The 15,036-nt window shown below is 41.9% G+C and overlaps 1 protein-coding gene across 1 annotated transcript; it reads right to left on the reverse strand.

Moving 5' to 3' along the window:
- Window positions 1-5,427: 5,427 nt before the first annotated feature.
- On the reverse strand, window positions 5,428-8,335 carry LOC132593665 (involucrin-like). Its single transcript, XM_060286737.2, is given in 3 exon segments — window positions 5,428-6,000; window positions 6,253-7,031; window positions 8,300-8,335. Coding segments are annotated over 2 exon segments (1,086 nt in total). The 5' UTR covers window positions 7,009-7,031; window positions 8,300-8,335; the 3' UTR covers window positions 5,428-5,670.
- Between the last annotated feature and the right edge of the window lie 6,701 nt (window positions 8,336-15,036).

The following is a 15,036-nucleotide window of genomic DNA, read 5'->3' on the forward strand; positions in this document are numbered from 1 at the left end:
CATGATTTCAATTATATGACATTCTAGGAAGGCAAAACTATAGAGATCAGTGGTTCTCAGGGGTTCAGCAATAGAAAGGAAAGGGTTGAATAGGTGAAGCATAGGAGATTCTCTTTTAGGGTAGTGAAAATACTCTGTATGATAATGTAATAATGGATATATATCATTATGTATTTGTCAAAACCAGTAGAATTTTATAGTACAAAAAGTGAAACAATGTATGCAAAATTTTAAAAAATTAGGAAATTGGGGTATCCTAGGAAGGAATACACACTGTGACAATAGAATCTGTGTTACAAATGTATGAAACTACCTCATCGAGGGGGTGAGAGAAAAAGATGCTAACTTAAATAACTTTGGAGATGAGAGAAATCTGTAGGACTTTTAAAGGCAAAGGAACTGCTCTTAAGCACTGCGATATAGTTGATAAGGATACTTACACTGGAAGTATGGGGTTTCAGGTTAACAATTCTGATTCTGCTATAAATGTAAACTGGAAATGAGCAACTAAGAAATGGATGGTGGGTGTGATGTTTCTCACTGCTGGAGTCAGAATTTACAGATGAGAAATGTGAAGAGGCTTGTGTGATAATGGATTACAGTTGGAGGCCTTAATATGAACTATGTTTAGCTTAATATTCTATAAATATAGATGGTTACTTATAAAAATGCACACACACATGTACGTACACATGGGTTAGTATACACACATATATTTCCTTTGTCAGCCGAGAGGGCCCAAAAGAAATAATAAACTACTAGCAATGAGCACACCAAGTACCTATATCTTAGTTTCTAATACCATTATCCAGTAAAATCAACAAGGGCTCCTTGAAGAAATTATTGACTCTAGAACTGGGGCAGGAATATACAAGATGTGCCTGGAGCACCTTGTAGCACCAGAAAGGATGGAAATGTTCAAAAGACAAAACAAAGGAACAAAGGAAAAAACAGAAAATAAAAAAAATTTTTAAACTCCACATTGATGTTTAATGAAGGATATAGCAGCCAACTGAAAGAGCTCCTGATGGCCAAAGCTGGAACAATCTGAGCAACAAAATAAAGAAAATACTATTCAGATCCTTTGCCCATTTTAAAATCAGATTATTTGTTGTTTGTTTTGTTTTATTTTTGTTTTTTGCTATTGAGTTGTAAGAGTTCCTTATATACTTTGGATATGAGCCCCTTATCAGATATATGGTTTGTAAATATTTTCTCTCATTCTTAATTTGCTTTGCATTTTGTTGATGGTTTCCTTTGCTGTTCAGAAGCTTCTTAGTTTAATGCATTCCACTTGTTTATTTTCGCTCTTGTTTTCTGTCCTTTGGTGTCAGATCCATACTATTATTGCCAAGAACAATGTCAAGGAACTTTTTCCCTATATATTCTTCTAGAAGTTTGATGGTTTCAGGTCTTGCCCTTAAGTCTTTAATCCATTTTGAGTTGTTTTTTGTGTATCAATCTGAGAGTCTAATTTCATTCTTTTCCATGTGGATATCCATTTCCCTAACACCATTTATTGAGGAGACTATCCTTTCTCCATCGTTTATTCTTGGCGCCTTTGTCAAAAATTAGTTGACCACATAAGCATGGATTTATTTCTAAGTTCTATATTCTGTTCCATTGATCTAAGTGTCTATTTTTATGTCAGCACCATACTGTTTCCAACAGGAATATGAAAAGATTTCCAGCATCACTTATCAGCAGGGAAATATGAATCAAACCACAATGAGATATCCTCTCACACCAGTTAGAATGGCTACTATAAAAAAGTCAAAAGCTAACAAGTGTTGGCAAGGATGTGGAGAAAAGAGAACACTTGTACAAGGTTGGTAGGACTGTAAATTGCTACAGTTATTATATAAAACAATATGAAGGTTCCTCAAAAAACTAAAAATAGAACTACCATATGATTCAGCAATACCACTTCTGGGTATATATCTAAAGAAAATGAAATCAGTATCTTGAAGAGATACCCCATGTTCATTGTAGCATTATTCATGATAGCCAAGATATGGAAATAACTTAAATGTCAGTGGATGAATGGATAAAGAAAATGTGGTATATAACATTATATTATATTTTGGTGTAATATAGATATAATACATGATATGTTATTTTGTCTTAGAAAGGGAGGAAACCCTGATATTTGTGACCAAAAAAGCTGAACTTATAGTAGCAGAGGGGAGAATAGTGGTTACAAGAAACAGTGGTGTAGGGGAAAAAGGGAGATTAGAAAAAAAGTAGAATGGTGGTTGCCAGGGGTTGTGGGGAGAAGGTCATGGGGAATTGTTGTTTAATAGGTACAGAGTTACAGTTTTGCAAGATGGATGGTGGTGAGGGTTGCACGACAACATGAATGTACTTAATACCTCTGAACTGTACAATGATTAATATAGTAAATTTTATGTAATATTTATTTCACCACAATGAAAGAGAAAATAAAGTACTACTGGGTTATAGCCCAAAGTATAAAATAAATATTCATGAGTGCATGCTGACATAAATAAATGATTAAGTGCATATGTCCATATATATATACATACATAAGGAGAGGGAAGAGATACATTTCCTATACAGGACATTCAAAATAATTTATGATGACACTCCACCCTCAGTGATGGGGAGCTTAACATCCCACATTTTTTTTTTTTAGATGTTGGGGGTAGGAGTTTATTAATTTATTTATTTATTTTTGCTGTGTTGGGTCTTCGTTTCTGTGCGAGGGCTTTCTCTAGTTGTGGCAAGCGGGGGCCACTCTTCGTCGCCTTGCGCAGGCCTCTCACGATCGCGGCCTCTCTTGTTGCGGATCACAAGCTCCAGACGCGCAGGCTCAGTAGTTGTGGCTCACGGGCCTAGTTGCTCCACGGCATGTGGGATCCTCCCAGGCCAGGGCTCGAACCCGTGTCCCCTGCATTAGCAGGCAGATTCTCAACCACTGTAACACCAGGGAAGCCCCAACTCCCCACTTCTTAGTTGTGGGCTTTGCACAGTGACTTCCTTCCAAAGAATACAGTACAGTAATATGGGATGTTGGAGAGAGGATGAGGAGAGTGGCAAAGCCTGATAGATGTTACCTCAGCCAGGTGATCAAAGTGATAAATCATGTGAATAGTATGTCCCCTTTAAATAATGTGATGAAAAAGGCACTTTACCTCTGTAGTCTTCCTCTTAAAAACCCATAACTCCAGTCTAATCATGAAGAAAACATCAGACAAACCCAATTTGAGGGATATTCTATAAAATACCTGACCAGGACCCCTCAAAACTGTCAAGGTCATCAAAAATCAAGGAAAGTGAGAAACTGTCACAGTCAAGAGGAGCCTAAGGAGACAAGACAACTAAATGTAATGTGATATTCTAGATGGGATCCTGAAACAGGAAAAGACAGTAGGTAAAAACTAAAATAATAGGAATAAACCTTGAACTTCAGTTAATAATAATGTACCAATACAGTTTTGTTAATTATAATAATAAATGTGCTATACTAATGTAAGATGTTAATAATAAGGGAAACTGGGTGTGATGTGTATGGTAACTCTTTTTACTGTCTTCTTGACTTTTTCATAAATTGGAAACTGTTCTAAAGAAAGGTCTATTACACCTACTACTATATGTAAAATAGATATACAACAAGGATTTGCTGCATAGCATATGGAACTATATTCAATATCTTGTAATAACCTATAATGGAAAAGAATCTGAAGTTGTACAGCTGAAACTAACACAATATTGTAAATCAACTATAGTTAAATAAACAAATTAAAAAAAGAAAATAACAGAGAAATAAGGTCTACGAAAAAATCAAAACCTAAGACTTCAAAAACATTTGCACATATTCTGGGTGTTTCTGATTACTTCTCACTGTGCCCCCAATCTTCCCAACCAGTTCTACTCAGACTTCCTTCTAACTCTTGTCCTGTTAGGAGGACTTGAGCCTTCATTCTCATCCTCTGAATAATGAGAGCCGCTGACAAGCATTAACTCAAGGAGTGAGGTAGTTAGATCAGAATTTTAAGTAGAACACCCTGTCCTCTGTGTGATGGGTGGATTGCAGGGTGTGTGGAGACAGGGAGCAAAGGAGAACAGCTTGAGGGCCATTGCAATAGTTCAGGTGAGAAATGACCTCAGTCAAAGCTTGGGAGGTGTGGGTAAGGATAGCAAGGACTTGGTCTCTGCTGGAGAGTAGGGAAGCAAAGGAAAGGAGTGGAGAATGATGTGTTGTCTCTGGCTTCGGTGAATGCAGAGAAGGTATCATTACCCGAGAGAGAGAATACCTAAGGAGGAATGACAGTGGGTGTCCCTGGAGTTGGGTGGGCAGTAAGAGATACTAAGTGCCCTTCAACCTATTGAGTTTGGGTGCCTATGGCAGTCTCAAAAGGGATGTCCCTGACATATGCTCATGGCTGTGATGAAATAGCTTTGGGTAACTTGAGACAACCTGCCTGAGATGATGTGGTTAAGTAGTTAGAGCCAGGTGATTCCCAGGAAGGAGGGAGCCCCCACGTCCTGATGTGATTGATGGCAGGAAAGGCTACAGAAATGTCAGGGAGGGTAACCACTGCAATGACCTTGGATCTGTATTTCTCCAGGCTATTCAGCACTTTGGCTTCCATGATTCCAGCTGGCCCAACCTTTACTTCCTTTAGTGACACTGTCACTCTCTCCTTCAGAGACCAGTCCCAGGAGTCTCTCCTCTCCCCATCTTGCCCAGTTCTGCTTCTTTGCTTTCCTAAAGTCTTCCTTAACCATGGAAGCAGTTAGTAAGACTCTTGGAAACCATGAGGACATTCTATGGAGAGAAAACCTGGGCAGGGACCAGAACCCAGGTGGAGCCTCCACTCCCTCCCCGTGCCTTTGGCCATGGGCTAGGATTGGGCTCCGGGGCTATAATGTAAAGCAGTGTTGAACTGAGATGAATAGATCCTCTTCCCCCAACCAGAATAACCTATCTCCTCTTCATGACTGCCAAGTGCTCCTTTCAGGTGCATGAATGAAGTTGTTTTGTTTTCTTTTGGTGGTGTTGTGATCTCATTTTTAGAAGCTGTTGAATGTATTGAATGGTTTGGGGAGCAGAATTAAAAAGGGGTCAAAATGTCTGTCCTCCTTTGGAAATTGGCCAAGAGTCATTTGCAACCATTAACCCCCACACAGGTTTCTATATGGTGAGCGACAGAGGGTAAAAAGCCAAAGAGAATACAGGATCCCAGGTCTTCCAGCATTTATTCTGTATTATTGTACACACTCACAGATTCAACAATAGTAGTGGGGATGCAGTCAGAGTTGCTGTAGTCACTGTCTCTTCAAGCAGAGGCTCTGGACACCTGAGGTTGGGATTGGGCTCATCAGGGGTGGGTGCTGGGCAATAGCTCCCCTCCCCGCCAAGTCCTATCCAAGGGACATGCAGAAGGACAGGGTCAGGCAGGTTCACAGATAAGGTGGGCCACCCAGGCTGGGGACTGGAGGTAAGCCTGGCCACTGGCTCTCTCTTCACTTGTGTGGGATTTCCAGGGGCCTCTGGGCCCCTAGGGGTGGTTACTTATATTTGGGGGACACTACACCTCCTGCTTCTTTAGGGGTCAAGACTTCTCCCTTCAGTGGCTGGACTGGGTTGGTCTCTTGGACCTGGCCAGGAGTTGGGACAAGAAGAGGCTACTTCAGCAACCCCTCCTACTGCTTCAGCTGCTGCTCCCCTTTCTTTTCCAGTTGCTCATCTTTCTTTGCTAGCTCTTGATCCAGCTGCTGGCCCAAGACCTTCTTCTCCTGTTTCAGCTGTTCCACATGCTTTCCTTGCTCCTGTGACACTTTCTGCTGCTGCTGCTGCTGTTCCACAGGCTTTCCTTGCTCCTGTGACTCTTTGTGCTGCTGCTGCTGCTGCTGCTGCTGTTCCACAGGCTTTCCTTGCTCCTGTGACACTTTCTGCTGCTGCTGCTGCTGTTCCACAGACTTTCCTTTCTCCTGTGACTCTTTCTGCTGCTGCTGCTGCTGCTGTTCCACACGCTTTCCTTGCTCCTGTGACACTTTCTGCTGCTGCTGCTGCTGTTCCACAGGCTTTCCTTGCTCCTGTGACGCTTTCTGCTGCTGCTGCTGTTCCACAGGCTTTCCTTGCTCCTGGGGCTCCTTCTGCTGCTGCTGCTGCTGCTGCTGTATCACAGGCTTTACTTTCTCCTGAGACTCTTTCTGCTGCTGCTGCTGCTGTATCACAGGCTTTCCTTTCTCCTGTGGCTCTTTCTGCTGCTGCTGCTGTATCACAGGCTTTCCTTTCTCCTGTGACTCTTTCTGCTGCTGCTGCTGTTCCACAGGCTTTCCTTCCTCCTGGGACTCTTTCTGCTGCTGCTGCTGTATCACAGGCCTTCCTTTCTCCTGTGACTCTTTCTGCTGCTGCTGCTGTTCCACAGGCTTTCCTTGCCCCTGTGACTCTTTCTGCTGCTGCTGCTGCTGTTCCACAGGCTTTCCTTTCTCCTGTGACTCTTTCTGCTGCTGCTGCTGTTCCACAGGCTTTCCTTGTTCCTGTGACTCTTTCTGCTGCTGCTGCTGCTGCTGTTCCACAGGCTTTCCTTGCTCCTGGGACTCTTTCTGCTGCTGCTGCTGTTCCACATGCTTTCCTTGCTCCTGGGACTCTTGCTGCTACTGCTGCTGTTCCACAGGCTTTCTTTGCTCCTGTGATTCTTGCTGTTGCTGCTGCTGTTCCACATGCTTTCCTTGCTCCTCTGACTTTTGCTGCTGCTGCTGCTGCTGCTGCTGCTTCTGTTCCTGCTGCTGTGGCTCCTGTTGCCGTGGCTCACACTCTTTCTTGGGCACCTCCTTCACAGGAGTTGTGTGTTTCTTCCCGAGCTCCATGGGATCCTTCTCTGGGATCTCCGAGGGTACCTTCTGGAATGGGGCAGGCAGTGGAGTTGGCTGCTTCACTTGCTCCTGCTGGATGTTGGTGGGAGGAGAAACAGGCTTGAGGGGCTCCTTACTGGGGGCAGGGGGCAAGGTCACCGGCAGAGTACATTGCTGAGACATCTTGGAAGCTGCTTTAGGTCAACCTGAAAATCAGGATGGGTCAGAGGGTTAATTGAAGGGGAGGAAGTAGATGAACCCCTGGAAATATGCAGCAGTGCCTGGTTTTTCAGCATCCTCTCTTCCCTTGGGTGGGGGTACTCTCCCACCCACGCTGGGCTATCATTCCCCAGAAGCAGCAGAGTGAAGGGTAGGAATGGAGAGGGGCAGGGAAAGGCCCTCCTGGGAGCCTCTTGTTCCCAAGAGACAACAAAGAGGACTCTCCAGAGGTGCTCTGCAAAGGTGGGCTGGGTACCACTTCACCTCCTGCTCTTGCCTATCCTTGTCTCTCCCTTGTTTCTGACCTTCATGTACAAAGAAGAGAGATGAGCTCTGGGATTATGACAGGAAGAGGGACGGTGCCACGAAAAGAAAGGTCTCCTGGAGAACTCCCGAGTCCTGGAAAATCAGTAGCCCATCCCGAGAGGATCTGAGAGGTGAGGGTGCACGCCCTGGACTGGAGTCACATGACATGATCTCAGCTTAAATCTCCCAGTGAAATGCTGTGTGGTTCTGCGAAAGTCATTTAGCCCCTCTGGACCTCAGGTTTCTCCTCTGTAAAATGAACAGATTGGCCTATTCAGCTCCAGAGCTGCTTTCTCTCCTGACCATCTGAGCTTTAGCTGGTGGTGGTGGGAGGGGGCTGGAAGGTTGCTGAGAGTTGGAGTTGGTTCTTTCAAGTCTCCTACTTCTAAGCTGGGTTTCCCTGTCCCTGCTCAGCCTGGGTTCTCCAAATAGAAAGTGTTCCCCATGCTGCATTTCTCCCTTTGGTAGCACAGCCAAGAGTTACAAGCATGTCCCCGGACACCCTGCCTCCATAAAGAAGGCAAAATCACAGTCAGCCCAAATCAATCAGTTTTAGGAGAGAAACTGGCCATATTTCCCCTTTATCCCCATCTTACTCTCTCTCTGTCTCTTTCTATTTCTCTGTCTCTCTGCCTCTCTGTCTCTCTGCCTTTCTTTCTCTCTCTCTCTCTCTCTCTCTCTCTCTCTCTCTGTCTCTCTCTGTCTCTCTCTCTCTAAAATACGGTCCCAAGAAAGTATGGGGTAGGAGGAGATTGCTGTCTGTTCTGTGTTTCCATACCATGGCACCTAGCCCTCAGCACAGTGACCTGAGCCCTCCAAGAAGGACAGTAGTCCTGTTGAATCCAGCACACAAATGATACCTACACCCACCTGGCTGGCCACCCCTAACCATGTTCTGGCCCATGGGAGACCCCTGGTCCCAACCTTCGTTCTGCCAGCTAACACTTACCTGACTCACAGTGAGGATGGCTGCAGAAGCTTCTAGTGGAACACTGAGCCGAGCAGGGGCCGGGGTGCCCTTTATACTGTTCCTCAGCCTCGCCTCTTTCCCAAGGTGAAGGAGATGGACTGGTTTCACCACTCCTGTTGGTCTACTTCCTCTAGCCCCTTCCTGACTCATCATAGGAACCTTAAGCAAAAAACCCGTCAGGGCCCCTTTTCACAGGGACACACAGCTCCTGCCTGGCCAGAGGGCTCTGGGGGCTCATTCACTCCTATGATCCTCGCGACCTGGGCACAGGGAGGTGAGGGAGGCATCTCAGGAACCTGGTCCCCTTTTCCTCTTGTTTTGTGACCTCAGCCAAGCTTTTCTTCTGAATCTCAGTTTCTCCACCATACTGTTTCCAACAGGAATATGAAAAGATTCCCAGCATCACTTATCAGCAGGGAAATATGAATCAAACCACAATGAGATATCCTCTCACACTGGTTAGAATGGCTACTATAAAAAAGTCAAAAGCTAACAAGTGTTGGCAAGGATGTAGAGAAAAGAGAACCCTTGTACACTGTTGGTAGGACTGTAAATTGCTACAGTTATTATATAAAACAATATGAAGGTTCCTCAAAAAATTAAAAATAGAACTACCATATGATTCAGCAATACCACTTCTGGGTATATATCTAAAGAAAATGAAATCAGTATCTTTTTTTTTTTTTTAACATCTTTATTGGGGTATAATTGCTTTACAATGGTGTGTTAGTTTCTGCTTTATAACAAAGTGAATCAGTCATACATAAACATATGTTCCCATACGTCTTCCCTCTTGCATCTCCCTCCCTCCCACCCTCCCTATCCCACCCCTCCAGGCTGTCACAAAGCACCAAGCCAATATCCCTGTGCCATGCGGCTGCTTCCCACTAGCTATCTACCTTACTACGTTTGTTAGTGTGTATATGTCCATGACTCTCTCTCGCCCTGTCACAGCTCACCCTTCCCCCTCCCCATAACCTCAAGTCCGATCTCTAGGAGGTCTGTGTCTTTATTCCTGCCTTACCCCTAGGTTCTTCATGACATTTTTTTTTCTTAAATTTCATATGTATGGGTTAGCACACGGTATTTGTCTCTCTCTTTCTGACTTACTTCACTCTGTATGACAGACTCTAGGTCTATCCACCTCATTACAAATAGCTCAGTTTCGTTTCTTTTTATGGCTGAGTAATATTCCATTGTATATATGCGCCACATCTTCTTTATCCATTCATCTGATGATGGGCACTTAGGTTGTTTCCATCTCCGGGCTATTGTAAATAGAGCTGCAATGAACATTTTGGTACATGACTCTTTTTGAATTTTGGTTTTCTCAGGGTATATGCCCAGTAGTGGGATTGCTGGGTCATATGGTAGCTCTATTTGTAGTTTTTTAAGGAACCTCCATACTGTTCTCCATAGTGGCTGAACCAATTCACATTCCCACCAGCAGTGCAAGAGTGTTCCCTTTCCTCCACACCCTCTCCAGCATTTATTGTTTCTAGATTTTTTGATGATGGCCATTCTGACTGCTGTGAGATGATATCTCATTGTAGTTTTGATTTGCATTTCTCTAATGATGAATGATGTTGAGCATTCTTTCATGTGTTTGTTGGCAGTCTGTATATCTTCTTTGGAGAAATGTCTATTTAGGTCTTCTGCCCATTTTTGGATTGGGTTGTTTGTTTTTTTGTTATTGAGCTGCATGAGCTGCTTGTAAATTTTGGAGATTAATCCTTTGTCGGTTGCTTCATTTGCAAATATTTTCTCCCATTCTGAGGGTTGTCTTTTGGTCTTGTTTATGGTTTCCTTTGCTGTGCAAAAGCTTTGAAGTTTCATTAGGTCCCATTTGTTTATTTTTGTTGTTATGTCCATTACTCTAGGAGGTGGGTCAGAAAGGATCTTGCTGTGATTTATGTCATAGAGTGTTCTGCCTATGTTTTCGTCTAAGAGTTTGATAGTTTCTGGCCTTACATTTAGGTCTTTAATCCATTTTGAGCTTATTTTTGTGTATGGTGTTAGGGAGTGATCTAATCTCATACTTTTAAAAGTACCTGTCCAGTTTTCCCAGCACCACTTATTGAAGAGGCTGTCCTTTCTCCACTGTACATTCCTGCCACCTTTATCAAAGATAAGGTGTCCATATGTGCGTGGGTTTATCTCTGGGCTTTCTATCCTGTTCCATTGATCTATCTTTCTGTTTTTGTGCCAGTACCATACTGTCTTGATAACTGTAGCTTTGTAGTATAGTCTGAAGTCAGGGAGCCTGATTCCTCCAGTTCCTTTTTTCGTTCTCAAGATTGCTTTGGCTATTCGGGGTCTTTTGTGTTTCCATACAAATTGCAAAATTTTTTGTTCTAGTTCTGTGAAAAATGCCCGTGGTAGTTTGATAGGGATTGCATTGAATCTGTAGATTGCTTTGGGTAGTAGAGTCATTTTCACAATGTTGATTCTTCCAATCCAAGAACATGGTATATCTATCCATCTATTTGTATCATCTTTTTTTTTTTTCCCATAGAGGTTATTTATTTATTTATTTATTTATTTTTTAACATCTTTATTGGGGTATATTTGCTTTACAATGGTGTGTTAGTTTCTTCTTTATAACAAAGTGAATCAGTTATACATACACATATGTTCCCATACCTCTTCCCTCTTGAGTCTCCCTCCCTGCCACCCTCCCTATCCCACCCCTCCAGGCTGTCACAAAGCACCAAGCCAATATCCCTGTGCCACGTCGCTGCTTCCCACTAGCTATCTACCTTACTACGTTTGTTAGTGTGTATATGTCCATGACTCTCTCTCACCCTGTCACAGCTCACCCTTCCCCCTCCCCATAACCTCAAGTCCGATCTCTAGGAGGTCTGTGTCTTTATTCCTGCCTTACCCCTAGGTTCTTCATGACATTTTTTTTTCTTAAATTTCATATATATGGGTTAGCATACGGTATTTGTCTCTCTCTTTCTGACTTACTTCACTCTGTATGACAGACTCTAGGTCTATCCACCTCATTACAAATAGCTCAGTTTCGTTTCTTTTTATGGCTGAGTAATATTCCATTGTATATATGTGCCACATCTTCTTTATCCATTCATCTGATGATGGGCACTTAGGTTGTTTCCATCTCCGGGCTATTGTAAATAGAGCTGCAATGAACATTTTGGTACATGACTCTTTTTGAATTTTGGTTTTCTCAGGGTATATGCCCAGTAGTGGGATTGCTGGGTCATATGGTAGCTCTATTTGTAGTTTTTTAAGGAACCTCCATACTGTTCTCCATAGTGGCTGAACCAATTCACATTCCCACCAGCAGTGCAAGAGTGTTCCCTTTCCTCCACACCCTCTCCAGCATTTATTGTTTCTAGATTTTTTGATGATGGCCATTCTGACTGCTGTGAGATGATATCTCATTGTAGTTTTGATTTGCATTTCTCTAATGATGAATGATGTTGAGCATTCTTTCATGTGTTTGTTGGCAGTCTGTATATCTTCTTTGGAGAAATGTCTATTTAGGTCTTCTGCCCATTTTTGGATTGGGTTGTTTGTTTTTTTGTTATTGAGCTGCATGAGCTGCTTGTAAATTTTGGAGATTAATCCTTTGTCAGTTGCTTCATTTGCAAATATTTTCTCCCATTCTGAGGGTTGTCTTTTGGTCTTGTTTATGGTTTCCTTTGCTGTGCAAAAGCTTTGAAGTTTCATTAGGTCCCATTTGTTTATTTTTGTTGTTATGTCCATTACTCTAGGAGGTGGGTCAGAAAGGATCTTGCTGTGATTTATGTCATAGAGTGTTCTGCCTATGTTTTCGTCTAAGAGTTTGATAGTTTCTGGCCTTACATTTAGGTCTTTAATCCATTTTGAGCTTATTTTTGTGTATGGTGTTAGGGAGTGATCTAATCGCATACTTTTAAAAGTACCTGTCCAGTTTTCCCAGCACCACTTATTGAAGAGGCTGTCCTTTCTCCACTGTACATTCCTGCCACCTTTATCAAAGATAAGGTGTCCATATGTGCGTGGGTTTATCTCTGGGCTTTCTATCCTGTTCCATTGATCTATCTTTCTGTTTTTGTGCCAGTACCATACTGTCTTGATAACTGTAGCTTTGTAGTATAGTCTGAAGTCAGGGAGCCTGATTCCTCCAGTTCCTTTTTTCGTTCTCAAGATTGCTTTGGCTATTCGGGGTCTTTTGTGTTTCCATACAAATTGCAAAATTTTTTGTTCTAGTTCTGTGAAAAATGCCCGTGGTAGTTTGATAGGGATTGCATTGAATCTATAGATTGCTTTGGGTAGTAGCATCATTTTCACAATGTTGATTCTTCCAATCCAAGAACATTGTATATCTCTCCATCTATTTGTATCATCTTTAATTTCTTTCATCAGTGTCTTATAATTTTCTGCATACAGGTCTTTTGTCTCCTTAGGTAGGTTTATTCCTAGATATTTTATTCTTTTTGTTGCAATGGTAAATGGGAGTGTTTTCTTGATTTCACTTTCAGATTTTTCATCTTTAGTATATAGGAATGCCAGAGATTTCTGTGCATTAATTTTGTATCCTGCCACTTTACCAAATTCATTGATTAGCTCTAGTAGTTTTCTGGTAGCATCTTTAGGATTCTCTATGTATAGGATCATGTCATCTGCAAACAGTGACAGCTTTACTTCTTCTTTTCCGATTTGGATTCCTTTTATTTCCTTTTCTTCTCTGATTGCTGTGGCTAAAACTTCCAAAACTATGTTGAATAAGAGTGGTGAGAGTGGGCAACCTTGTCTTGTTCCTGATCTTAGTGGAAATGCTTTCAGTTTTTCACCATTGAGGATGATGTTTGCTGTGGGCTTGTCATATATGGTCTTTATTATGTTGAGGAAAGTTCCCTCTATGCCTACTTTCTGCAGGGTTTTTTATCATAAATGGGTGTTGAATTTTGTCAAAAGCTTTCTCTGCATCTATTGAGATGATCATATGGTTTTTCTCCTTCAATTTGTTAATATGATTTATCACATTGATAGATTTGCATATATTGAAGAATCCTTGCATTCCTGGAATAAACCCCACTTGATCATGGTGTATGATCCTTTTAATGTGCTGTTGGATTCTGTTTGCTAGTATTTTGTTGAGGATTTTTGCATCTATGTTCATCAGTGATATTGGCCTGTAGTTTTCTTTCTGTGTGACATCCTTGTCTGGTTTTGGTATCAAGGTGATGGTGGCCTCGTAGAAGGAGTTTGGGAGTGTTCCTCCCTCTGCTATATTTTGGAAGAGTTTGAGAAGGATAGGTGTTAGCTCTTCTCTAAATGTTTGATAGAATTCGCCTGTGAAACCATCTGGTCCTGGGCTTTTGTTTGTTGGAAGATTTTTAATCACAGTTTCAATTTCAGTGCTTGTGATTGGTCTGTTCATATTTTCTATTTCTTCCTGATTCAGTCTTGGCAGGCTGTGCATTTCTAAGAATTTGTTCATTTCTTCCAGATTGTCCATTTTATTGGCATAGAGTTGCTTGTAGTAATCTCTCATGATCTTTTTTATTTCTGCAGTGTCAGTTGTTACCTCTCCTTTTTCATTTCTAATTCTATTGATTTGAGTCTTCTCTCTTTTTTTCTTGATGAGTCTGGCTAGTGGTTTATCTATTTTGTTTATCTTCTCAAACAACCAGCTTTTAGTTTTATTGATCTTTGCTATTGTTTCCTTCATTTCTTTTTCATTTAGAAATCAGTATCTTGAAGAGATACCCCATGTTCATTGTAGCATTATTCATGATAGCCAAGATATGGAAATAACTTAAATGTCAGTGGATGAATGGATAAAGAAAATGTGGTATATAACATTATATTATATTTTGATGTAATATAGATATAATACATGATATATTATTTTGTCTTAGAAAGGGAGGAAACCCTGATATTTGTGACCAAAAAAGCTGAACTTATAGTAGCAGAGGGGAGAATAGTGGTTACAAGAAACAGTGGTGTAGGGGAAAAAGGGAGATTAGAAAAAAAGTAGAATGGTGGTTGCCAGGGGTTGTGGGGAGAAGGTCATGGGGAATTGTTGTTTAATAGGTACAGAGTTACAGTTTTGCAAGATGGATGGTGGTGATGGTTGCACGACAACATGAATGTACTTAATACCTCTGAACTGTACAATGATTAATATAGTAAATTTTATGTAATATTTATTTCACCACAATGAAAGAGAAAATAAAGTACTACTGGGTTATAGCCCAAAGTATAAAATAAATATTCATGAGTGCATGCTGACATAAATAAATGATTAAGTGCATATGTCCATATATATATACATACATAAGGAGAGGGAAGAGATACATTTCCTATACAGGACATTCAAAATAATTTATGATGACACTCCACCCTCAGTGATGGGGAGCTTAACATCCCACATTTTTTTTTTTTAGATGTTGGGGGTAGGAGTTTATTAATTTATTTATTTATTTTTGCTGTGTTGGGTCTTCGTTTCTGTGCGAGGGCTTTCTCTAGTTGTGGCAAGCGGGGGCCGCTCTTCGTCGCCTTGCGCAGGCCTCTCACGATCGCGGCCTCTCTTGTTGCGGATCACAAGCTCCAGACGCGCAGGCTCAGTAGTTGTGGCTCACGGGCCTAGTTGCTCCACGGCATGTGGGATCCTCCCAGGCCAGGGCTCGAACCCGTGTCCCCTGCATTAGCAGGCAGATTCTCAACCACTGTAACACCAGGGAAGCCCCAACTCCCCACTT

This window comes from Globicephala melas, chromosome 1 (genome assembly GCF_963455315.2).
Source record: "Globicephala melas chromosome 1, mGloMel1.2, whole genome shotgun sequence".
NCBI classification, from domain to species: Eukaryota; Metazoa; Chordata; class Mammalia; order Artiodactyla; family Delphinidae; genus Globicephala; species Globicephala melas.